At 41.8% G+C, this 26,804-nt stretch overlaps 1 protein-coding gene across 2 annotated transcripts; it reads left to right on the plus strand.

The window, feature by feature from the left end:
* Positions 1–26,804, plus strand: LOC131915302 (fas apoptotic inhibitory molecule 1). Of its 2 annotated transcripts, XM_059268420.1 has the most exons (6): positions 9–112; positions 5,224–5,280; positions 6,280–6,412; positions 6,737–6,965; positions 24,224–24,273; positions 26,563–26,804. In XM_059268420.1, the coding sequence occupies exons 2-6, from the start codon at positions 5,237–5,239 to the stop codon at positions 26,710–26,712; spliced, it is 606 nt and encodes a 201-aa protein (XP_059124403.1). In that variant the 5' UTR covers positions 9–112; positions 5,224–5,236; the 3' UTR covers positions 26,713–26,804. The 2 variants fall into 2 exon arrangements, with proteins under 2 accessions (XP_059124404.1, XP_059124403.1); XM_059268421.1 differs by lacking the exon at positions 5,224–5,280 and having other exon boundaries at positions 1–112.

Raw genomic sequence — 26,804 nt, forward strand, 5'->3', positions numbered from 1 at the left:
GGAGGCTGAGATCCCGGCATGTGGGTGCGGGAACCCGGCGGGCGCGGCGGCGGTGGAAGCTAGCTGCAAACTGCACGGCAGAATCGGGAGCCGGTGGCCGTGCGCCGGGCAGGTGAGCGCGGAAGGCGGCGCTGGCGGCTCGGGAGGGAGGGCTCCGAGGTGCGCGGCGCCCAGGCCTCTGGCGGCAGACAACGAGCCACAGTGGGCTCAGGGCAGGAGGCCTCGGAGGACCCGGGTGCGAGGCGGCCGGGCCGGTCTGTGCGGACGCCCCGCAGCTGCCGACCCTCGACCCGCGGGTGCCTCGGCGCATCCTTCGCGGCGCAGTTCGAGGTCCTCCGGCTTCGGACCGGTCAGAGTCCGGGTGCAGCAGCAGAAGCATCCTGCGCGGCCTTGGCCGAAATACCCAGGAGAGATGTGAACCGAGCACACACACCTCCCGGGGATTGGGGGAGGCCGAGCTAACCCTGCTGTAGGTACTCGGTGGACCGGAGCTCTTGGGAGCAGCCCGCTGCAGCATCCTTACTGGCTCTGTCTAGTTCCTTCGTGCAGGTTGGCATTGGAGGTACATTTATTTCTGATCTGCCCTAGTATTGCAATACGCTCAACTCGAGTTGTTTAATGCAGGAGCCTGTTATCTTACAGCGGCCCTAGTGGGATTCTGTAAGCTTCTTCCTAGAATTCTGTAGTTTCTCTCTTGCAAAGGCTGACTTGGAAACCTTTCTCAGGTATGGAATGAACTGGTTCAATGAAACCCAGCGAAATCACACTTTACTCAAGGTGGAAGATGGTGGGACAGGCAGCGTGAGTTGTTTTGCTGTTTAACTGATCTCATGTGGCATTTAATCTGTCACCTGTAACAGCATGTAAACACAAGAGTATGAAAATCCTCTGCTTTGTAACTAATGCTCATGTAAATATCATTGTGGGTGGTGTTAGTTACTGCCTGGTGAAGTCATCATAATTAAATTAGTACCCTTTCTAAAACACTGAATGGATATTTGGAAATACAATTTCTAGTAAAATCGTCTCCACAGAGTCTGAGTACTTAGCAGGTCGTTAGTCATTTGGGAATTGTTGGCTGCTTTGTAATGTTTCATGCTAAAAGCAGACCCGTGTAGGTCGTGATGTGGCACAGGACAGAATGGTAGCAGTAGGGTCTGACTTTAGGTCAGAATGCAGGCATGGGACAAAGTGGGAATGGAAAGGTTTAATGTGAATTATATTGACCACAGCCAGAGTGATTTAAGAAAACAGACAAACAAAAACAACTGTTGGACCAATAGAGCAACTCCAACTCCAGTGAACTTTAAATTTTTTTTTTATTCATTTTACATACCAACCACAGATCCCCTTCTCATCCCTCCTTCCGCTCCCCCTTTCCTGCCCTCCCTCCCATCCCCTCCTCCAAAAAGGTAAGTCCTCCCATCAGGGACAGCAAAGCCTGGTACATTCAGTTGAGGCTGGACCAAGCCGGTCGTGTTGTGTCGTGTCCGTCCCCCCCCCCCCGTCCCCCCCCCCCCCCCGTCCCCCCCCCCCCCGCCTCAAGGATGAGCAGAGGTAGGACCATAGCTAATGGGATCCAGAAAGCCAGCTCATGCACCAGGGGTAGATCCTGATCACACTGCCAGGGGCCCCTCAAACAGACCAGGCTACACAACTGTCTCCCGTATGCAGAGGACCTAGTCGGGTCCCATGCAGGTTCCACAGCTGTCAGTCTAAAGTTGGTGAGTTCCCACGAACTTGGTTCAGTTGTCTCTGTAGATTTTTCCATCATGATCTTAACCCCGCCCCCCCAATAGACTCCCTCTTCTCTCTCTTGCACTGGACTCCCGGAGCTGGGCCTGGTGCTTGGCTATGGATCTCTGCATCTGTTTCCATCAGTTACTACTCCAGTGAACTTTTAAAGTGCTGAACTTGAAATGAAATGTGTAAGATCACAGGTCACAAGACTAGTGGAAACCCAAAGGCAGGACCTTTGCATAGTTGTTTTGAATGTGTTCTTAAATGTTAATATGAGATTTGTTGATGAGGATTACATTTCTAGATGGGATCTTGTAGAAAAATGTTAACACCCAGTGTCCTCTGTGGCCTTGTTGGAAAGTTGAACAGATGGTAAGAACCTAGGAATAGCGGTGGGGGTGTCTCTTAAAGAGGTGTCTTATTACTTTGGTTTTCCCACAATGAGCGAAAGAGTCTAGACGAGGTGAGCTCACTGTGTTTTGTTGTGACTTTTCTTTCGGAAATTGTATGACTGAGTTGTGACAAGGTCTAATCCTTTCATAGAAGGCACTTTTAAGTTTCTCTCTCCTTGAAAATGTCACAGAATTTGATGCTTCAAAATCTTTCAGAAGCCACAAATGCTATTAAAAGGTTCTACAGTTTTTTAAAAAGGAGTCTTAAGTCTTCGGGGGGTGGGGGGTGGGTGGAGAAAAGACAGTTGTTAGGAGGGCCTCCTGCTATTGCCGGAGACCAGAGTTCCAGAGGCACAGGACCACCTGTACCTCCAGGTCCAGGAGATCTGCTGTTCTCCTATGGCCTCCATGGGCATCTGTACTCACACACTCGCGTGCACGCGCGCGCGCGCACACACACACACACACACACACACACACACACATTTAAAAATAATAGAAACGAAAAAGTTTTGTTTGTTTGCTTAAAAACAGTGGACAGTATGGAAAACTGAAATGCTGCTAACTTGCATTAAGGCAGCTTTTCGCTTATTTGACTGTATCTATAGAAAAAAAAAACACATAGAAATTAGTTTTGTATTGATTTGTGAATCTATGTTCTGCCAATTTGGTATACACAAATATAAATAGAATTTGTCAGGTAGTTGCTTATTCTGACCATTTTATATAATTTTCTCCTAAGTTGTGCACTCTAAATTATTAGAGGGCGAAAAATCACAGATTCTTTGTGTGTGTGTGTGTGTGTGTGTGTGTGTGTGTGTTTTCCAGACAGTTTTATCTATGTAGCCTTGGCTGTCCTAGAACTCACTTTGTAGACCAGGTTGGCCTCAAACTCACCGAGATCCACCTGCCCCTCCCTCCTGAGTGCTGGTATTAAAGACGTGTGCCCCACTGGCAGACCTAAAATCACTCATTTCTAAACATCTGTCAATAATTGTTACATGTATGAATGTCTGTTGAGAGTTTAGAATGGTTTTTAAAGATAAAATGTTATCTTGGTTTGTTTTTTAATTAAGAAATTTTTTATTCATTCCACATACCAACCACAGATCCCCCTGCATCCCTCCTTCCACTCCCCCCAGCCCACCCCCCAGCCTTTCATAATCTTGGTTTTTAACTTTCCTTTCAACTCAATGTGGAAGACTCACTGTGTCTTTTATTTATTTGTTTGTTTTTTTTGTTTGTTTGTTTTTGTTTTTGTTTTTTTTAGACAGGATCTCTCTACATAGCCCTGGCTGTCCTGGAACTCACTTTGTAGACCAGGCTGGCCTCAAAGTCACAGAGATCTGCCTGACTCTGACTCTGCTCCCAAATACTGGGATCAAAGGTGTGTGCTACCACACCTAGTCAGCCAGTGTCTTTTATACTTGGATTGGAAAGGGTGTTATAACTGGGGTGATCCCATGCATCATCTTTTTAAAAAAAACTTACTTTTAAATTCTGTGTGTATGTATGTGGAGGGTATGTGCATGCATTTGAGAGTGCACTCGGGGTCTTGAAGAAGGAATCAGACCCTCCTAGTGCTGGAATTACAGGTGGTTGTGAGCTGCCTGACCTGGGTGGTAGGAACAGAACTAGTGTTTTCTGAAAGAGCAGTACATCTTCTTAACCAGTGAGCCATCTCTCTAGCCCCCATGCTTTATTTAGTGCATCTTAGTAATATTTGGAGTTCTTTATAATCCAAAATACATCAACACTTTCAGGTTTGAGTGGTGAACTTCCTAGAACACTCTAAAAGTTGTATAGCAAAATTTTAGTGGCATCCCTTCCTTCTCTCTGATTTACAGAGAATGCCTCCAGCAGTTATCCTACACCACTGGGTGTATCCCATCGCTATGCATAGAAACCTTTCTTCTCTGACATCTTTGAAAAACAGTTTGTGGCTCCTGGCTTTTTCCAGCAGAAGGGGTTGACAGTCTCCCACTGTCAGCAAAGGGAGAGCACCTTTGGACATCTGGGGCAGGGGGAGGGGAGGCACTCATTGGGGAGAGTGTTAGAACTGGAGTAGGCCTTGGGAGCAAACCACAGCCAAAGTTATGACAGCTATGGGGGAGTGGGCTGTTCACCGTAGCTTTCTCAGACGCGCCTCCTGTGCATGTCAGCGTATGTTGCTTCTGAGTAGTTCTTTAGCACCGCAGCCTTCTGCCTGCTGTGTCTGCTGCGCATGTGAGTGTAGGCGCACTTCTGGCTTGTGAAACTTAACTGACACTACAGGAGTGCCCTCGTTACCCGGCACTGGTCTCTGCTTCCAGCTGAAACTCTGCTGGCGAACTGAACCTGTAACTGTGGACTTACTGGCTTCCGTAAATGAGTGGATAAACTTTGCTCCCACACAACAGGCCAGCATATCCCTAGCTACTTCTCACAAATTCACACTTTCTTTGGAGATGTAAAGATTGGATTTTAAATCGCACCCTGAGTATCGGTGCCACCGCCCTGTTTGCTTTGGAGTTTTACATGTCCACTGGGTAAGGCTGTTTATGTTAATGTTTGATGTGTTCCCTGAAGCACTCCCTCAGACCCACGGGGCTCCCCGTGCTCCAGGCTGAGACACCTGGGCGTAGGAGGGGGCCTCGGGCTCCTGCTGCTCTAATATGATGTAATAGTCAAGATAAACTCGAGTCTATTCCCCTGTTTTCACAAACTATTTTTTTTTTTTTTTTTTTTTTTTTTTGGTTTTTCGAGACAGGGTTTCTCTGTGTAGCTTTGCACCTTTCCTGGAACTCGCTTTGGATACCAGGCTGGCCTCGAACTCACAGAGATCCACCTGCCTCTGCCTCCCGAGTGCTGGGATTAAAGGCGTGCAAAATTATAAACATTTAACAGAAAAGTGGCTGATCTGTGTGCTCAAACTCTCTGAAAACAAAGGACTGCCCCTCTACTATTCATAAATGCAGCTTCATCGGAACATGCAGGCAACTTATAAAAGGATCGCAAAGTTTAAAAAACCCTTTGTAGCTGTCTTTGTTGCTTCCAACCTCTCTCTGCTGCATTCTGCTTTTCTCTTTCCTGGCTGCTAATTGGATTGCAGACTGTTGCTAACCATGGCATCTGGAGATGACAGTCCTATCTTTGAAGACGATGAAAGGTAAATGTCTTGTTTTGAAGATTCCGGGATTGCTAGGATAGGTCCAGAGGAGAGTTCTGTGTTTGTTGGAGACGCAGTCTGTGCCATTGCAGAATGCAGGCTGTGCTCTCTGACTGGGAGGAGGGTAGTGAATTACCTGCGTGGATGTGGCCGCCGTAAATGTGGCATCATCTTCCACCGATTCTCAGCACAGAAGTCTTGACAACCGCTTGAAAATGATTGACAGCATGCAAAGTAAGAGATTAAAACAAGCTGAGAAGGAAATACAGGGAGAACAGTGTTGGATTCAGAGTCCTTGGTTAAAGCCTGCTCCTCCTGCCACTTGTTATTGTGACTGTGGCTAGAACCTTAGTGGCTCTGTACTTTCTCTACAATGTAAGGGGCTGATGGCATCCATCTCCCAGAGAGGCGTCTGTAATTTAGTGACTGGCTAGTTGCAGTCAGCTGTGACCCTCATATGCAGTACATGTTACTTCTCACAGTTTATAATCTGTATCAGTATCAAATTCTTCCACGATAGTTTTTGAATAACACATCAGAACACCTTTTTTTGTTGTTGTTAAAACAAATCCCTAGGCACTGGTTCTGAAAGAATTCTTGTTTGGGATTGATTTGATCTAAAAAAGGAAAAGCCCCTAATCTCTGAACTTTTTTTGTGAAGATGGTCATAAAATAGAGACTTTTACTGACCTTCCCATGTACTAGAGCAGCCTAGCCCAGAGTGCTGTCGGAGATTAACTGTTACAGTCTTAATCTTATTAGTATTGAGGTGACTTTGGGATTATTAGACTATACCTGTACATAGTTGTCTCTTGAGGGAAGAGCCCGTGTGAGAGAGAAAACAGTTGTATGTGCTGTGAGTAGGACATCAAGAAATATCACTTAATTATTTTATAATTTTAGGACCTTTGAAAATCTGGTATTTTCATGGTGAAAGAATTAATTAGTCATTCTCTTACTGTTTTGGCCCATTCTAATGGCTTTGTTTTATTCCTTTAGCCCTCTTTATAGCCTGGAAAAAATGACAGATCTTGTAGCTGTTTGGGATGTTGCATTAAGTGATGGAATCCACAAGATTGAATTTGAGCATGGGACCACATCAGGAAAACGAGTTGTATACGTGGATGGGAAGGTAGGGAAACATGTGTGCCTTTGTAAAGCATGACAGCTGGGTTTTGTCAGTGTAGCTTTTAATAAGTAAAGTTTTTGTTTTGTTGTGTTTTGTTTTCTGACTGGTTGTTTTTCACTTATATAGAGCAATCTAATGGTCATTACAGAATATGCAGACTATAACATCTAACATTAAACTTAGAATGACTACTTTGTGGAACCTTGACATGAAATAATAAAAATATTAATAGTACTGCCATTTGGACAGTCTGAATTTTTACACAATTTTAAAATTAACTACTAATTTTTCTGTTTGTGTTTATTAAACTCTTATATAATCATCTAGGAAGAGATAAGAAAAGAGTGGATGTTCAAATTGGTGGGGAAAGAAACCTTCTATGTTGGAGCTGCAAAGACCAAAGCCACCATAAACATAGATGCTGTCAGTGGCTTTGCGTATGAGTACACTCTGGAAATCGATGGGAAAAGCCTCAAGAAGTATCTGGAGAACAGATCAAAGACCACCAACACCTGGGTACTGAAGCTGGATGGCGAGGACTTGAGAGTTGTTTTGGGTGAGTCAGGCTGTTTCAGAACCTTTGGCTTTGGTGATGTCCTGCGATGCAGACTTTTGTGGGCGCTTTTGTTGGAGAGGAAATGGGAGCCCAGCTGTACTCATTCCTGCAAGAATGGGTATTTCTTTAGTCCACTGGGTTTTGTATGTGGTGCCTTAATGCCAGGTTTGATAAGTTGGATTTGATGATTATAATCCTGGGTTTAAGAAGTAATATTAATGCAGGCATCGATTGTTTGGTATTTCTCTTTATAAATAAAAAGCAATTAGAGATTTAAGATTCCTCACTAGGACAGAATTTTCGGCAGGTCACAGTAGGAGTAGGGTTCCCTTAGATCAGAGCCATCAAAGTTCAACTAAAAGGAGGCTTTTTAAGAAGTGACCTTTTCACTCTTCTGGCACCCGAATTTCTTCCTCATGTTACTAAGTGAAAATGGTTTAATCAATCATCTTAATTCATTTCTTTGGATTGTCTTTACTAACTGCCTCTCAAAAGGAAGATAGTCTGTCTCCCAGGTATTGAGGGTACACAGACAAAAGGAACTGTGACTGTGCCTGCGTGGTTCACGTTCTAGTTGGGTGCTAGCAAATTAGCAGACAGGGTTTTTGTTTGGATTTTTTTTTTTTAGACCAGAAATGCTTATCAACTAATAAATCACATTAAAAAAAAGCCAGGCATGGTGGCTCATAACCGAAATCTCAGCACTTTAGAGATTGAGACAGGAGAACCAGAAGGTTGAGGGTAATCTGGGCTACAGAGTAAAACTCTCCTTTTAAAAAAGGGGAAGTAAATAAAAGAACCCGAATTAATTACTTACTATAAAAGTCACTTTGGCTTCTGGTGCTTCCTGTGGCCTGGGTTTTCTGATTGAATGCCTGTGGTTTGTAAAATTCCTCTCCCATGTTTTCTGTAAAGTGGTAGCTAACTGAAGAATTGTCAGATTTAGGTTTTATTGGATTTTCTTTCTGGCAAAACCAACTTACAGTTTGTTGGTCCTTTTTTTTTTTCTTTCTCTTGAACGTTGACAACTGTATTAGTCAGGGCTTCCTAGAGGAACAGAACTCTCTCTCTCTCTCTCTCTCTCTCTCTCTCTCTCTCTCTCTCTCTCTCTCTCTCTCTGTGTGTGTGTGTGTGTGTGTGTGTGTGTGTGTGTGTGTGTGTGTGTGTAGAAAGGAGATTTATCACATTGGCTTATATGCTATGGTCTGGTTATTCCAACAATGGTGGTCTCACACTGGAGAGGCTGAAAGCTTGGTTCATTCTGTGAATCTGATGCATTAGTAGTACCAACCTGTCACTGAAGGCCTGAAAGATTCTTGGAGACCCCACTGGTCTTCAGTCCACAGTGGAAGCCTGATCAAGCTGGGACCTGGTATCAGTGAAGGATGATGCAACAGCATCAGGGTAGATGCACTTAACTAGAGTGAAGGCAAGCAGACAGGCAAAGCTTCCTCTTAGCCCTTTTCATCAGGGGCGCCACTGGGAGGTGCCACCCACATTTAGCATGGATCTTCCCACTTCAAATAACCCAAGCAAGAACATTATAGATGTGCCCAGTGGCTTATCTTCTAGTTGATTCCAGATCCAGATAAGCTGACAACCAGGATTAAAACATTACAACAATTATTAATGCTTAACGCCTTGACCATTCATTCATCAATTGTTGCCAAATTGTAATACTTGAATTCTTTCATTCTTTGCTTCCTATCTAGGTGTTTGTCCAACTGGAAACCCCTAGTCACATACCCATTGGGTTGCAGAGACCTACATTTCATGTAGGAAGTGCAGGGTAGCTGTGTTATTCCCTCTAGTCTCCAGCCTTCAAACTACTGAATTGTTTGTAATTTTAAATCATTGTTAATACAGAGATAGAAACAATTTGCTTCACTTTAGTACATTGCAAATATCACTTTCATTAATGTTTAAAATATCTCTTTTTGGGAGAGGAGAATTTGTGTACACGTGTGTTTGTTTTGAGACTGGGTCTTGCTCCATTTCTGCGGTCCTGATGCTCACTATCACCCAGGCTGGCTTTAAACTTTTGTTAATACTTCTGCCTCTGCCTCCCAAGTGCCTGGATTATAGGTGTGAGTCACAAAAATGTACTGTTTTGAACCACAGGCTCCTTAGAGTGGCTCCTGAGTCCTTCTGGCATATTCCTAGTGGGCTTTGGCGACTTCCTTCAGATTTGGCATAACGGATGATTCGAGCTGTTTTGAATATTTTTGCCTAGACTTGAATATTGGATAAAAATGTATTTCAAGAGCATAATCTTACCAAATACTGAGTGTTCTTTCATCATATCCCAATTTTCAGTGAGCAGAACAAGGAAATTAGGTTGGTGGGTGGGTGGGTGGATAGATGGATGGATATAGATAGCTATAAAAGATAGAGAACGAGGGGATGGTAGTAGGAGAGAGGGAATAAGGAAAGCAGAAAAGATAGGGACAGACCTTTCTTTTCTGTTTTTTTGAGATGGGATTTCTCTGTGTAGCCCTCGTTAGTCTGGAACTTGATATGTAGACCAGGCTGGACTTGAACTCACAGATCCTCCTGCCTCTGAGAGATCTTTTCTTTAAGGTGTCTTCTGAATTCATATTGATACGTGCAGGTCAAATTGAGCAGTATATGTTTTGCTTAATCTTATCTAACATCTGTATCTCCCTTTTGTCCACACTTAGACTCTTCCTTCTCAAGGACACACAGGATGATAGAATTACAATATCACATAACTACTTATTTGCCTTTGCCAAATTGCTAATGTGTATGATAATTTAATAATACTAGCAGTGCTACCACCATGACTGTAGTTACCAACAGGCTTCTACACTGTTTTTGCACCGTCCTCAGTGTGTGGTACTCACATTGTCAGGATGTATAGCTGTTCTTGCTCTGCCCTCCTCCTGTCAACCCACACTTACATGTAAATTAAGTCATTATGTTGCAGCTTCTGTCTGGCCACCGTGATTGCCTCAATCTTTTTTCTGTTAACACTTAAGAACGGCTCATGGGAACAGTATTTTGAGTTCTTGTATACTGATAGCCTTTGGGGTTTTTTTTTTTGTTGTTTATTTCTTTTGGGTTATGTGTGTGGGGCGGCAGGGGGTGAGGCGGGGTGCGCTTGAAAGTCAGTTTCACTATCTAGTATTCTCAGTTTACATTTTCTTTCAAGAATCTTAGGAAGTATTGTTTGGACTTGAAATGTCCCAGACAGCTCATGTGTTTGGATCCAGTTGCTTGGTCCCCAGTTGGTGACCCCATTTGGGGGGGCTATGAAACCTACTGGGCAGAGGGTCTGGCTGGCCCATGTGTGTCTACAGGGGCAGGGCTTGAGGATGCTAGGCCAACCTGCTTTCTGCTGAACTCTCTGCTTCCTGGCCCACCAAGTATAACACAGTAGTCCCCACTCCTGCCACAGAGCAGCACGGCCATGCTTTCCCTGCCGTTGTGGTCTGTATCTCCTCAAGCAGTATCCGGAATAACCCTCTCCTCTGATAAGTTGTTTCTGCCAGATCAAGAGAAAAGCAAGCGACACAGACATGGCTTCCTCCACAGGAAGTGTTGATGAGAACGCTGAGCCTTTAACCACTCTGCTTGTTCTTACCTGGGCACCCAAATAAATTTTATCCCTTTCTTTGAAGGAAGGCCAGTGCTTTTACTAGAAGAGAAAAATCCTATGTTGTGTGAATGATCAGTTTCAATTGATTTTCTCATGAATGTGGTGAGTCTTTTCAGTATATAGCCAAAAAAATTGGAAGACATTTCTTTTTATAATCTGTGTCCATTATTCAAAATTGCCCCATTTCCATTCTCTTCATATTTGAATGAGATTTTTATATATAGTTCTTAACTTATGTTTCCGGGCTTTCCTGTTGACTTTCTCTTTTATTTTCTTTCTTTCTTTCTTTCTTCCTTCCTTTCTTTCTTTCTTTCTTTCTTTCTTTCTTTCTTTCTTTCTTTCTTTCTTTCTATCTATCTCTCTATCTATCTATCTATTTTGGTTTTTCAAGACAGGGTTTCTTTGTGTAGCCCTCCCTGGCTGTCCTGGAACTCACTCTATAGACCAGGCTGTCCTCGAGCTCATAGAGATCTGCCCACCTCTGCCTCCTGAGTGCAGGGATTAAAGGTGTGCACTACCACTACCACTGGGCCTGGCATTCTCTTTTCTTGTGGGGAGTGTGTGTGTGTGTGTGTGTAGACAAATTTCTTTTTTTTTTCTTTTCTTTTTATTAAGAGATTTTTTTATTCATTTTATGTATCAACCACAGATTCCCCTGTCCTCCCTCCTCCCACCCTCCAGCCTCCCCTCCCCAACCCACCTCCCCTTCCTACCTCCTCAAAGGCAAGATCTCCCCTGGGGAGTCAGTAGAGCCTGGTATATTCAGTTGAGGCAGGTCCAATCCCATCCTCCCTGCACCAAGGCTGAGCAAAGTGTCTCAGCACAGGCACTAGGTTCCAAAAAGCTGGCTCATGCACTAAGGACAGGTCCTGGTCTCACTGCCTGGGGGCCTCCTAAACAGTTCAAGCTAAACGACTGTCTCACTTATCCAGAGGGCCTAGTCCAGTTCCATGGGGGTTCCTCAACTATGGGTTCACAGTTCATGTGTTTCCACTAGTTTGGCTAGTTGTCTCTGTACATTTTCCAATCATGGTCTCGATATCTCTTGCCCATATGATCCCTCCTCTCTCTCGTCAATTGGACTCCTGGAGCTCCGCCTGGGGCTTGGCCATGGATCTCTGCATCTGCTTCCATCAGTCACTGGATGAGGGTTCTATCATGACATTTAGGGTGTTCGGCCATCTGATCACCAGGGTAGGTCAGCTCAGGCACCCTCTTGACCATTGCCAGTAGTCCATAGTGGAGTCATCTTTGTGGATTCCTGGGGACCTCTCTAGCACTCGTGATTCTTCCTATTCCCATGGTGTCTTCATTTATCATGGTTTCTCTTTCCTTGTTCTCCCACTCTGTTCCTGATTCAGCTAGGACCTCCCACTCCCCTAAGCTCTCTTTTCCCTGACCCTTGCCCTCCATTACCCACCCCCATCCCTAGTGCTCTTGTAGATCTCATCCATTTCTCCGTCGCTGGGCGATCCCTGTGTCTTTCCTAGGGTCCTCTTTACTAGGTAGCCTCCCTGGAGCTGTGAGTTGCAGTCTTGTTTTCCTTTGCTTTACATCTAGTATCCACCTATGAGTGAGTACATACCTTGTTTGTCTTTCTGAGTCTGGGTTACCTCACTCAGGATGATATTTTCTAGTTCCATCCATTTGCCTGCAAACCTCCTGATGTCATTGTTTTTCTCTGCTGAGTAGTACTCCATTGTGTATATGTACCACATTTTCTTTATCCATTCTTCAGTTGAGGGGCATCTAGGTTGTTTCCAGGTTCTGGCTATTACAAATAATGCTGCTATGAACATAGTTGAGCATGTGTCCTTATGGTATGATTGAGCATTCCTTGGTTATATGCTCAAGAGTGGTATAGCTGGGTCATGAGGTAGATTGATTCCAAATTTTCTGAGAAAGCATACTGATTTCCAAAGTGGCTGTACAAGTTTGCATTCCCACCAACAGTGAAGGAGTGTTCCCCTTGCTCTATATCCTCTCCAACATAAGCTGTCTTCAGTGTTTTTGATCTTAGCTATTCTGACAGGTGTAAGATTGTATCTCAGAGTCATTTTGATTTTCATTTCCCTGATGACTAAGGATGTAGAGCAATTCCTTAAATGTCTTTCAGCCATTTGAGCTGCTTCTGTTGAGAATTCTCTGTTTAGCTCTATAGCCCATTTTTTAATTGGACTGTTTATTATTTTGATGTCTAGTTTCTTGAGTTCTTTATATATTCCGGATATCAGCCCTCTGTCAGATGTAGGGTTGATGAAGATATTTTCCCATTCTGTAGGCTGTCATTTTGTCTTATTGACCGTGTCCTTTGCCCTGCAAAAGCTTCTCAGTTTCAAGAGGTCCCATTTATTAATTGTTGCTCTCAGTGTCTGTGCTATTGGTATTATATTTAGGAAGTGATCTCTGGTGCCAATGCGTTCAAGACTACTTCCTACTTTCTCTTCTGTCAGGTTCAGAGTAACTGGATTTATGTTGAGATCTTTGATTCACTTGGACTTAAGTTTTGTGCACGGTGACAGATATGGATCTATTTGCAATCTTCTACATGTTGACATTCAGTTATGCCAGCACCATTTGTTGAAGATGCTTTCTTTTTTCTATTGTACAGTTTTGGCTTCTTTGTCAAAAATTAGGTGTTCATACATATGTGGATTAATGTCAGGGTCTTCAGTTTGGTTCCGTTGGTCTACATGTCAGTTTTTATGCCAGTACCAAGCTGTTTTTATTACTGTAGCAGTATAGTAGAGCTTGAGGTCAGGGATCGTGATGCCTCCAGAGGTTGTTTTATTGTACAGGATTCTTTTGGCTATCCTGGGTTTTTTGTTTTTCCATATGAAGTTGAGTATTGTTCTTTCCAGGTTTGTGAAGAATTGTGTTGGGATTTTGATGGGGATTGCATTGAATCTGTAGATTGCTTTTAATAAGATTGCCATTTTTACTATGTTAATCCTACCTATCCATAAGCATGGGAGATCTTTCCATTTTCTGATATCGTCTTCAATTTCTTTCTTCAGGGACTTAAAGTTCTTGTCATACAGGTCTTTCACTTGCTTAGTTAGAGTTACCCTCATGTATTTTATATTATTTGTGGCTATTGTAAAGGGTGATGTTTCTCTGATTTCTTTCTCAGCCCATTTATCATTTGTATATAGGAGGGCTACTGCTTTTTTTTTTTTTTTTTTTTTTGAGTTAATCTTGTATCCTGCCACATTACTGAAGGTGTTTATCAGCTTTAAGAGTTCCTTGGTCGAATTTTGGGGTCACTTATGTATACTATCTTGTCATCTTCAAATAGTGAAAGTTTGAGTTCTTCCTTTCCAATTTGTATCCCCTTGATTTCCTTTTGTTGTCTTATTGCTCTAACTAGAACTTCACGTACTATATTGAATAAATATGGGGAGATCAGACAGCCTTGCCTTGTTCTTGATTTTAGTGGAATCATTTTGAGTTTCTCTCCATTTAATTTGATGTTGGCTGTTGGCTTGCTGTAAATTGCCTTTATTATGTTTAGGTATGTTCCCTGTATTCCTGATCTTTCCAAGACCTTTATTATGAAGGGATGTTGGATTTTGTCAAAGGCCTTTTCAGCATCTAATGAAATGATCATGTGGATTTTTTTTCTTTCAGTTTGTTTATATGGTGTATTACATTGACAGACTTTCGTATGTTGAACCAACCTTGCATCTCTGGGATGAAGCCTACTTGATCATGGTGGATAATTGGTTTGACGTGTTCTTGGAGTCTGTTTGCCAATATTTTATTGAGTATTTTGGCATCAATGTTCATGAGGGAGATTGGTCTGTAATCCTCTTTCTTTGTTGTATCTTTGTTTGGCTTGGGAATCAGAGTAACTGTAGCCTCATAGAAGGAGTTTGGTAAGGTTCCTTCTGTTTCTATTGTGTGGAACAATTTAAAGAGTATTGGTATTAACTCTTCTTTGAAGATTTGGTAGAATTCTGTGTTGAAACCATCTGGTCCTGGGCTTTTTTTGGTTGGGAGACTTTTAATGACTGTTTCTATTTCCTTAGGGGTTATTGGTCTATTTAAATTGTTCATCTGGTCTTGATTTAGCTTAGGTATGTGGTACCTATCCAGAAAATTGTCCATTTCTTTTAGTTTTTCCAATTTTGTGGAGTACAGGTCTTTGAAGTATGACCTGATGGTACACTGAATTTCCTCATTATTAGTTGTTAAATCTCCCTTTTCATTTCTGATTTTGCTAATTTGGATGCTCTCTGTCTGTCTTTTGGTTGGTCTGAATAAAGGCTTGTCTATCTTGTTGATTTTCTCAAAGAACCAACTCTTTGTTTCATTGATTCGTTGTATTGTTCTCTTTGTTTCTATTTTATTGATTTCAGCTCTCAATTTGATTATTTCCTGGCATCTATTCCTCCTTGGTGACTTTGCTTCTTCTTTTCTAGAGCTTTCAGGTGTGCTGTTAAGTCACTAGTGTGATATTTTTCCAACTTCTCTATGTGGGCATTTAGTGCTATGAATTTTCCTCTTAGTACTGCTTTCATAATGTCTCATAAGTTTGGGTGTGTTGTACATTCATTTTCACTGAATTCTAGGAAATCTTTAATTTCTTTCTTTATTTCTTCCTTGACCAATTGGTGATTCAATTGGGCATTATTCACTTTCCATGAGATTGTAGGCTTTCTGTAACTTTTATTGTTGTTGAAATCAAACTTTAAGCCATGGTGATCCGATAAGATACAGGAGGTTATTTCAATTTTTTTGTATCTGTTGATATTTGCTTTGTGACCAAGCATTTGGTCGATATTGGAGAAGGTTCCATGGGATGCTGAGAAGAAGGTATATGATTTTGTGTTAGGGTGGAATATTCTGTAGGTACCTATTAAGTCCATTTGAGTCATAATGTCTGTTAGTTTCCTTATATCTCTGTCAAGTTTCTGTCTGGCAGAACTGGTGAGAGTCGAGTGTTGAAGTCTCCCACTACTAGTGTATGGGGTTTGATGTACGATTTAAGCTTTAGTAATGTTTCTTTTACAAATGTAGGTGTCCTTGTATTTGGGGCATAAATATGCAGAATTGAGACTTCATCTTGTTGGATTTTCCCTGTGATAAATATGTAATGTTCTTCCTGATCTCTTTTTATTGATTTTAGTTTGAAGTCTATTTTATTAGATATTAGGATAGCTACACCAGCTTGCTTCTTAAATCCATTTGATTGGAAAGTCTTTTCCCAGCCTTTTATTCTGAGATAGTATCTGTTTTTGAAGTTGAGGTGTGTTTTTTGTATGCAGCAAAAGGATGGATCTTGTTTTCGTATCCTTGCTGTTAGCCTGTGACTTTTTATAGGTGAATTGAGACCATTGATATTAATGGATATTAATGACCAGCGATTGTTAATTCCTGTTATTTTTTGGTGGTAGTGTTGTGTGTTTCCCTTCTTTGGTATTTGTTGGTGTGGAACTATCTATTGCTTGTGTTTTCATGGATGTATCTAACTTCCTTAGATTGTATTTTTCCTTCTAGTGCTTTCTGTATGGCTGGATTTGTGGAAAGATATTGTTTAAATCTGGTTTTATCTTGGAATATTTTGTTTACTCTGTCTATGTTGATCAAGAGTTTTGCTGGGTATAATAATCTGGGTTGGCATCCATGGTCTCTTAGTGTCTACATAATGTCTATCCAGGACCTTCTGGCTTGGCTTGGCTTTTCTATCTATCTCTCTGTCTGTCTGTCTGTCTCTCTGTCTATCTATCTATCTATCTATCTATCTATCTATCTATCTATCTATTTTGGTTTTTCAAGACAGGATTTCTTTGTGTAGCCCTGACTGACTTGAAACTCACTTTGTAGACCAGGCTGGCCTTGAACTCATAGAGATCTGCACACTTCTGCCTCCTGAGTGCTGGGATTAAAGATGTGTACTACCACCACCACTGGGCCTGGCATTCTCTTTTCTTGTGGGGAAAGAGTGTGTGTGTGTGTGTGTGTGTGTGTGTGTGTGTAGATGAATTTTTAAAGTCTTTTTAAATAAGAATCACAGAGCCAAATACAGAGGTGAAAGCCATAGCGATCAGAGAAATATTGATAGCCACCAGCAAACCTTACTCACCATGTTGACGTTGCTTCCCATGAGAGAACCAGATTCTTTCCATCTAACCTGCACCTTTATTGCCTTGCTGTTCTGACTTCTCATTGGCTCTTAGCACAGCCACCTCACTTCCTCGTCACTGCCTGTCTGTACAGACCTCCAGGTCTCTATAGTTAGTACTGGGATTAAAGGCGTGTGTCACCACTGTGGCTGTGTCCTTGAACGTACAAACACTCAGGCCTCCAGCACATTTCCTATCAATAATTTATCAGTCTCATCATTTCCTTGTGCTAGAGGGCCTGGCAGACCAGTATGGGATCAGATGTGAGTTATATATAAAGGATGACTCCTTTTCCTGATAGTATCATGTAACTGAATAAATAGTGAAGTTAATTCTGACTCATCAGGGATAATTTTGCAGTCTCAATATGTAATACCATTCTTTCAGCATACTGAGAGTCAGTAACAATGTTGAGAGGTTCTGAAAAAATCCATTAATACCAACAGAATAGCATACAGTTCTGATTTTTGAACCGAATTATAAGCTCTTTCAACCATTTTACTTAAGTTTTCTGATTTGTAACCTGCCTTTCCTTTTTTGTTTGCATCTGTATAAAATGTAGGAGCTCCATATATGGGTTTTCCCCATACCATGTGAGGCAAAATCCAATCAGCTCTCTTTATAAGTTCAATTCTATCGCTTTTGGGATATTTGCTGTTAATCTCTCCCAAAAAATTACTGCAAGCTCTTTGCCAAGGTTCACTTTCTGCCCATAATTTTTCAATGTTCTCCTCAGTTAAAGGTATAACAATTTCTCCTGGGTCTATTACTGCTAATTGATGAAGTTTCAATTTTCCTTTTAAAATCAAGTCAGAGATCTTTTCCACATAAGTTTTTAATTTTTTACTCTTGTTTATTTGGTGGAAATATCCATTCCAATATAATATCTTCCCTCTGCATTAAAATTCCTGTAGGAGAATGCCTAGAGGGTAAAATAACCAAAATACAATCGAGCTTTGGATCTACATGACCTACATGTCCTTCCTGTACTTTCTTTTCTAACAAGGCCAATTCTTTCTCAGCTTCAGGTGATAATTCTCTTGGACTGTTTAAGTCCTTGTCACCTTCTAAGGTTTTGAACAAATTTCTCAGTTCATCATTTTTTACCCCAGCAATACTTCGTAGATGAGAAATGTCTCTGAATAATCTTTGAAAGTCATTAAGAGTTCTTAATCAGTCTCTCCTAATTTGCATCTTTTGGGGTCTAATATTTTGTAGACCTATTTTATATCCGAAATAATTAATAGAATCTTTTCCTTATATCTTTTCAGGAACAATTTGTAATCCCCAACAAGGCAAAATTTTCTTCTTCAAACATTCTTTCTAAAGTATCTGCATTTGAGTCAACTATTAAAATATCATCCATATAATGATAAATTATAGATTTAGGAAATTTTTTTACATATTACTTCCAATGGCCGTTGTACAAAATATTGGCACAGGGTTGGGCTATTTAACATTCCCTGTGGCAGAACCGTCCATTGATATCTCTTAACCAGTTGTTATTACAAGTAGACACCATGAAGGCAAATCTTTCTCTGTCTTTTTCTTGTAAGGGTATTGAAAAGAAACAGTCTTTTAAATCAATAACTATAAGAGGCCATCCTTTAGGTAACAGAGTAGGCAAAGAAATTCCAGATTGTAGAGAGCCCATTGGCTGAATTACTTTGTTAATTGCTCTAAGGTCTGTTACCATTCTCCATTTACCAGATTTCTTTTTAATAACAAATAGAGGAGAATTCCAAGGGCTGGTTGATTCATCAATATGCTGAGTTTTAACTGCTCTTGTACCAGCTCTTCTAAAGACTGCAGTTTCTCTGTTGTTAAAGGCCACCGCTGAACCCATACAGGCTTGTCTGTTAACCATTTTAAAGGTAGAGCTGTTGATGTCCTTGAAAGATCAGCAGTTGTTGTGCCCTGTTCTTGTACAATGTGGATGGCTGGTGACCACTCTTTAGAATAATATCTTCTAATATTTCTCTCAGAAACATGTGTTAATCTATGATTTGTTTCTGAGGTTGGAGTAATGTTAATCTGAGTATTCCATTGTTGTAATAAATCATGGCCCCATAAGTTCTTAGCTATTTTAGCCACATATGGCTTTAATTTTTTCCCTCTGTCCTACTGGACCTATACATTCCAGCCATCTTGCACTCTGTTTCACTTGAGATAATGTTACAATCCCTAACATCTGAACATTTACCTCCTGAAGAGGCCAATTTGGATGCCAAAATTCTGGTGCAATTATTGTCACATCTGCACCTGTGTCTACTAAACTGTCCAAGAAAACGTCATTTATTCGTATTTTTAATTTTGGTCTATGTTCATTTATAGAAGTTTCCCGAAAAAAATTGCTTTATGGTTTCTCCTGAATTTCCTGTTCTCTCTGCTACAGCTGATCTATCACCCCAAGCAGCCTGGTTTATTCCAATAGGCATTTGGTTATTTAATTGCTCTGAGTAGGAGTTTCTTCTATGATTGCAGGAAAGGTTTGAACTGAATTTGTTGTAGGGGCCTGCATGAGACCCCTCTGGGAGTTTCCTGAGGACAGAGCCAAAGGATTACCTTGTCTGTACCTTGTTGATCTACATTCCCGTTGGTCCAATGTTTTCCCTCACCACACCTTCTGCATAATCCAGAAGGGAGGGGCAGTCTGTTGCCATTGTTACTTGAATAAACATTCTTTCTAGGAACGCCCTGTTTACACTCCCTTTTCAAATGACCTTGTTTTCCACACCTAAAACATCTGACATTTTCCCTCAAAACTGTTGATGCTTCTCCTACTCACATATCATCATGTTCATGAGACTCAACATTAATTTTTTTCCCTGATCCAATCCTCCAGGGGTGCAGATCTTGCCTTTAATGGCCTGGTTATTCTTTTGCATGCTGTATTCGCATTCTCAAAAGCCAAATATTCATATATATATATATATATATATATATATATATATATATATATATATATATATATATATATATTCTGTCTAGCTTCTGAATCTGGTATCATTCTGTTTACTGCTGAAGACAGCTTTTGTAAGACATCCGTGAAGGATTCTTTTAGGACCTGTATAACTTTTGTGAATGATTCAATTTTCTTTCCTGCTTCCTCAATTCTGTCCCATGCATTCATGGCTGCCACACAGCATAGAATTAGGGCTTGGTTATCATATAAACATTGTCTTTATATTTTAGCATATTGGTCTTCTCCAAGAAGCTGATCCTGGGAAATTTCCACACTTCTAGCTCTACATTGATTTTCTATTGTCTTAGCCTCATCTTTAAACCAAGTGTGCCACAATAATTGTGCTCAGGGTTCCAGACAGCGGTTACTAATTCTTTCCAGTCCTGAAGAATAATTCTATTATAAGTTGACCACAGGTTTAACATTTGCTTTACAAATGGAGAATGCATGCCATACGATACTATAGCTTCCCTAAATATCCTTAAATTTAACATTTCATCTGGAGTCCAATTACATGCTCTTGAGTAGGTAGTTCCTGTATGGCTACCTGATAAATTAAGTTTGGTTGTTTGAAAACAGGCTGTCTCTCTGTAATCATATAATTCAATTCTGAAATAATTTCACCTTTAAATTCTTCTGTCCAAGTCTGAATTTCTCTATAATTCATTTTAACAGGTTTTTCTGAAGCTTTTTATCACTTAAATTGACCAACTTTTTTAATAGTAAAATAAGGAAAATTAAACAAATATGTATAATTGATGTTACATACATCCCATCAACATTAATTATCCTCTCATGTAATTGTTCCATTTTCAGACTGACTAATGTGTTATCAAACTAAGACCAATTTCCTTCCATTGGAAAGATATTTCCCATTTTTTAATGTGGGAAAGTTTTCTCTTTTAACTAGTTTCTTCCTTTAAGATATCTGATATCTTATTTGACTTACCAAGTCTGAGTAGAACAGTAGAAGTCCAAGGGCATTTCAAAGCAGCTACCTAGTGTGGTTGCAGAAAGAGAGAGAAAGAGAGAGAGAGAGAGAGAGAGAGAGAGAGAGAGAGAGAGAGAGAGAGAGAAAGCACTTACCTACCAGGAGAAGAAAATAAAGCTAAAAGCTAAAGTCCAGCCACGTGTTCTGGCCTGAGCCCATTCAGGTGTGATCCAGGAGTCTGTAAACCCAAAAGCAATCTAGCTGCTTGCAGCTCCAGCCCCTTGTAGCTCTGGCCACGTGAGTTTTAGATCTGGCCACAAGTAGGTGCAGCTGGTGTGTAGCCAGATCGCTTGTAGCTCCATCTGGGCCTGGGGGCCCTGTAACCCCTGGCCTGTATGACCACCAACAGTTTTTTAAAGAATTCTTGCCACGTGGGCGCCAATTGTAGATGAATTTCTAAACAGTCTTATTAAATAAGAAACACAGAGCCAAATATAGGGGTGAAAGCCATAGCGATCAGAGAAATATTGATAGCTACCAGCTAACCTTACTCACCATGCCTCTGTAGCTTCCCCTGAGCAAAACAGCTTCTTCCTGTCTAACCGCGCCTTTATTGTCTTGCTGTTCTGCCCTCTCATTGGCTCTTAGCCTAGCCACCTCACTCCTCGTCACTGCCTGTCTGTATGACCTCCAGGTCTGTGTGTGTGTGTGTGTGTGTGTGTGTGTGTGTGTGTGTGTGTATGCTGTTTATATATCCTTTCATTTTCTTATGTCAGCATTTTTCTCACATCTGTATTGCTTGAGTTTCTTTTCAGAAAATTTTTGAGCTGGGGGCTGGAGGTGCAGAGGCAGGTGGATCTCTGAATTCTAGGCCAGCCTGGTCTACAGAGTGAGTTCTAGGACAGCCAGAACTACACAGAGAAACCCTGTCTTGAAAAAACAATTGAGATTTCTCTTATTTTTGTGTGTGGTGTTTGGCTTCTATGTAAGTCTGTGGACCACATGCTTGCAGTACTTGTAGGGGTCTGAAGAGGGCGATGGATCCGCTGGAACTGGAGTTACAGGCAGTTGTGAGCTACCACATAGGTGCCAGGAATCAAACCCAGGTCAGTGCTCAGAACCATTGAGCCAACTCTCCAGCCCTTCCCTTTTATTCTTTCCTTTTCTTTTTAAGATTTATTTATTTATTATGTATACAGTGTTCTGCCTTCACACATCCCTGCAGGCCAGAAGAGGGCACCAGATCTCATTATAGATGGTTGTGAGCCACCATATGGTTTCTAGGAATTGAATTCAGGACCTCTGGAAGAACAGTCAGTGCTCTTAACTCTGAGCCATATTTCCAACTCCCCCCCCCCCCCATCCCTTTCATTCTTCAAGAAGACATTCTTGTTCTGTTTCCGTTCTGGTGGAGAGCAGGAGTTCCCAGCCTTCTCCATCGTGGCCACTGGGCTTTGCTTTCATAGATACTAGGTCAGCCAGTTACTACAGGCAGTTCTCAGTTTCAGCTTGTTCCTTGAAAGACATCTTTAAGGGATTATTCCTCTGGTCAAGGAGTTAAACATTTCTTGGCTTCTAAGCTGAGTTGCTATTTTTGTTGAGTACAGCAAAATCATTTTTCCTCAGAATTTATGAAGGTCTCACTCCCACAGTCTATTCTTCACTGTTTTAAATGAGTTTTGTGTCTGTGTGACTCTCATTTTTTCTTACTGGAGCTTTTAATAATTGGTTTCATCCATTTTTCTGAATATCACCATGACGTGGTGAGGGATGTCATGACTCCCTGCACCCATCACTTATTAATGGAAATTTTAGTTATGAAAGGGTTAGAGTGGTGGTTCTCAACTTATGGGTTGTGCCTCCTTTGGAGGTCGAATATCAGATATTTACATTACAATTCATAACATTAGCAAAATTAGTTATGAATTAGCAACAAAATAATTTCATGGTTGGGGTCAGCACAACATGAGGAACCATGCTAAAGGGTCAGAGCGTTAGGAAGGTCGAGAACCACTGGGTTAGAGAGCATTTGACTATGTGGGCCCTTGTTTTTGTTCTGACTGTTGAGATGGCCTCAAAATGCAGTGTTGGCTCACTGTTGTATGACCTTGCTTATATATGTCCATGGTCTTTCAAATATTTTTCTATTTTCCTTTTATGATTTCCGGATTAGCTATGTTCCTTGTGGCAACATAGCTAATGTAATTTAGATAATCTGAATATGTTTGCATGTTCAGTAAATAAGCTAATGGCCAGTTCTCACTACAACTGTCATAGATCTTAGCACTGGGTGTTCCCCTACGTATTGTGATCAGCTGTGTTTCCCTGCCTCTGACCATGTGTGAATCACATTCAGACTGCCTTTGGGGTGAGCCCTGCACATATCCCGAGGCCACCACTGCCTTCCCCTTGCCACATTTAGCCTACCTCTGAGGCTTCTTGTAGTTTAAATGAAGTGCCCACCTGGCTCAGGAAGTGGGGAGAAGATAATCCTCGTGGGCTTGTGCCCTTACAGCATCTAGCCTGCCAGAGTCGCACCCTTGTCTGGGCCCTCAGACATGACCCATGGGCAGACTTGTCCTTGGATCCTAGTGCCCATGCAGGTCACAAACACAGGCGTTCTCTCTACTTGCTCATCTGACTCTTTGGTGATGATAGTCTTCTTCCAGCCAACTCTTAGGACACTAATGTTGATAGGAAGTATTGGGGACTCCTACCTGGCAGTGAATTATGGTAGCAAACTGCTACGTGAGGTTGCTGCAGCAGCATTGTGCCCTGTCCTCCATACTGTAGAGTCCACGTGCTGCAGCAGCATTGTGTGCCCTGTCCTCTATACTGTAGAGACCACGTGCTGCTGGAGCAGCATTGTGCCCTGTCCTCCATACTGTAGAGACCACATGTTTGATCTCTTTTTCCTTATAATCTAGTAGTTTTTTCCAAAGTAAAGCCACTATAAAATAGATTATTGTTCCGTCCAGGAAGAAACTAAAAACTAAGTTCCTACTATCTGCTTTCTACCAGCCCCAAGGCATGTGGTCTTTATGCCATCATCCACTTAGCTCTGCCAGCATAGGAGGCAGAAGTCACCTAGTCCCTGATGTAAATCACATTTCCGATGTTGGTTTAAATTTATTAAGCTGGTTTCCTATGACTAAGGTCCTCCTCGTTCCTTTGTTTATTTGTGTGTAACCTCCTTTACCAAGATTGTCCTTCAGCATTTGCTTTGTTTAACAAGATTTTATCACATTCTGATGGGACCATGACTTTCTCTTAAAAGATTTCAAAGCTAGAGGCATGGTGGAACACACCTTTAACCCCAGCACTCTGAGTTTGAGGCAAGCCTGGTCTTTCAAGCAAGTTTCAGGACAGACAGAGCTACACAGAGAAACATTCTCTCTCTCTCAAAAAAAACAAACAAACAAACAAACAAACAAACAAAAAACTAGTTTCAGCTATGAACAAAGTTTCTTCTAATTTTGAGAGTTTCAAAGATGTTGAAAGTACTGAGTTTTAGAATGTTGAGTGCAGTTTAGAAATATAGTGTCTCCAACTTTCACAGAGAAGTTAACCTTAACTATAGAATTATAACTTTTGAAATGTCTGTTGCTCTTACAGAAAAAGATACTATGGATGTGTGGTGCAATGGGCAAAAACTGGAGACAGCAGTAAGTTGCCATTTGTTTATTCCTAGTGCGTGTGAGTAACAGTTCCTCATTCTATTACGGGGTGTGAGTGTGGGGAGGATGGGAGCTGTGGAGATGGTTCTGGTCAGTTACACTGCGTGCATAGGGACCTGAGTTAGGATCCCCAGTACCATGTAAAGGTTAGGAATGATCACACACACACACACACACACACACACACACACACACACAGAACTGGAGAAATGACTCAATGGTTAAAAGCACTTGTTGCTCTTGCAGAGGACCTGGGTTCAGTTCCCAGCACTTACATGGTTGCTTACAAACATCTGTAACTCCAGTTTCAGGAGATCTAACGCCCTCTTCTGACCTTCACTGGCACCAGGCACACATCTGATGCACAGACATACGTGCAGGTAAAACGTGCAGACACATAAAATTTAAAAATACATACAAATAAAATTTGTTTTGGTTTTTTGAGACAAGGTTTCTCTGTGTTGCCCAGCCTATCCTGGAACTCACTTTATAGACCAGACTGGCCTCAAGCTCAGAATTCTGCCTGCCTCTGCCTCCCAAGTGTTGGAATCAAAGGGGTGTGCCACCACACCCTGCTTCTCAAAAAAATTTTTTTAATGAAAATGAATCTTAATAAATCAAGGCTAGGTTTGTAGCTCAGTAGCAGGTCACTCACGTGGCTAGCCCGTGTGAGGCCTTAGCGTCCGTCTTCCGCACTACAAAAACTGACAATAAGGTAGGTTTCTAGAAATCATTAATGCATGTCATTTGTTCAGAATAATGGTTTTCAGTACAAGTGCATGTGACTTTAAAGAGGCTAAAATCAATGTTCATCCCTGATGTGCTTGTTCCTAGTAACTGGCAGGAAGCCAGTGTGAAGACAGCCCTCTGTAACCACATTGCCTGCTTATAGCTACAGCAGCAGAGCCGTCCAGGCGGCTTCCCTATCAGCCCGCCCTGGTCTGTGCACATGCACAGATGCCCTGCTCCTGTGCAGCACATATTTTCACCCCAGGATCATCACATCAGTGCATGAAATTGCCAAGAAGCAATTCAGACACATAGTGGTAACAACCTTTGGCCCTCAAAGCTTCTTCCAAGGCTCCAAACAAAGTGCCCCAGGGCATTCCTGGGTTGACTGACGGGTACACAGCCTCTAAAGCCCACCTGCTGGAGCTGCTCAGAGCTCAGAAAGCACTCCCTCGGATGCTCCAGTGCTTACTGTTGCTTAGAGAGTGTGAACTCCAGGCTCACTCACTCGCGACCTCTGTGATGCTCAGATGTGCTGTGCTGTAAGGACCTGTGGCTAAGAAGGACCTCTAGCACTGAATTTCAGTTCCAGCCCATGCAGACAGGGTTTAAGTCTGCTTGTGAAAGCTTCTGGCACACTCCATTTCTGTCCTCTGAACTCTTGCCTTTCCACTCTAGAGTAACACCATGCAGTAGAAATACATATGAACCGTAAGTGTGAGACTTGTGGGTAACGTCACCTTTTCCAGTAGCAACATGAAAAGGAAATGTAAGGTGGGTTAACTTTAATGTTTAGCTTAAATCAGTATATCAGAAATGTCATAAAGATGTGCATGGTGGCACACGCCTTTAATCCCATCACTCAAGAGACAGGTGGCTCTCTGTGACTTCTGGGACAACCTGAACTCATATACATATACATAGTGAGTTTCAGAGAGCCAGGGCTATGTAGAGAGACCCTGTCTCCCCCCCCCCCCCCAAAAAAGAAGTCACTAGTTTTTTGCATTGTTTCATGCTAGGTCTTCTTATAGTTAACATTGAAACCCTGTATAGCATTCAGACTAGTCAAGGTTGTGGGGCTCAGTGGTCAGTGCTATTGGTTACCTGGTTATCTTACACCTGGAGGAAGTTGGGTTTCTGGTGGGAACTGTTCTGTCTTACTGGACAGGCCTTCAGCAAATTATTAAGTATGTTGCTCTTCAGTTTCTGTATCTATAAAATGAGAATAGTAACAATACTTCTGGCAGCTATTGTAAAGACATTGAAATGATGCCCATAAGCTGGGATAGCATAAGTAACTGAGAAATATTTATTGACGTGCTCACCGTTTTTAGTTTTGTAAACATTGTCTACACTGTGGACACAGAACTTTCTTCTGAAAGTTAAGATCACTCAGGATTTTGGAAATTACAGCAAATCACAGGGCTGTGTACATAAATGGGCTCTTATTCGAAGAGCTTGGCATTAAGGCCAGTCCGTTTTAGATGGTGCTAGTGCCCCGGCAAAGAGATTTCTGGAACACTGATGCGTCTTCCCTTGCTGTCCTAGGGCGAGTTTGTAGATGATGGGACTGAAACACACTTCAGTGTTGGGAGCCATGACTGTTACATAAAGGCCGTCAGCAGCGGGAAGAGGAGAGAAGGGATCATCCACACCCTCATTGTGGATAACAGGGAGATCCCAGAGAGCCTTCAGTGACTGCTCGTTAATGAGTTCTGAGCTGAAGAGGAGACATCAGGACTTGCTAATGGCTTCGGTAATTAAATGTGTTCACTCTGTACATACTGGTA

The sequence above is a fragment of the Peromyscus eremicus genome, chromosome 7 (genome assembly GCF_949786415.1).
Source record: "Peromyscus eremicus chromosome 7, PerEre_H2_v1, whole genome shotgun sequence".
Taxonomy (NCBI): Eukaryota; Metazoa; Chordata; class Mammalia; order Rodentia; family Cricetidae; genus Peromyscus; species Peromyscus eremicus.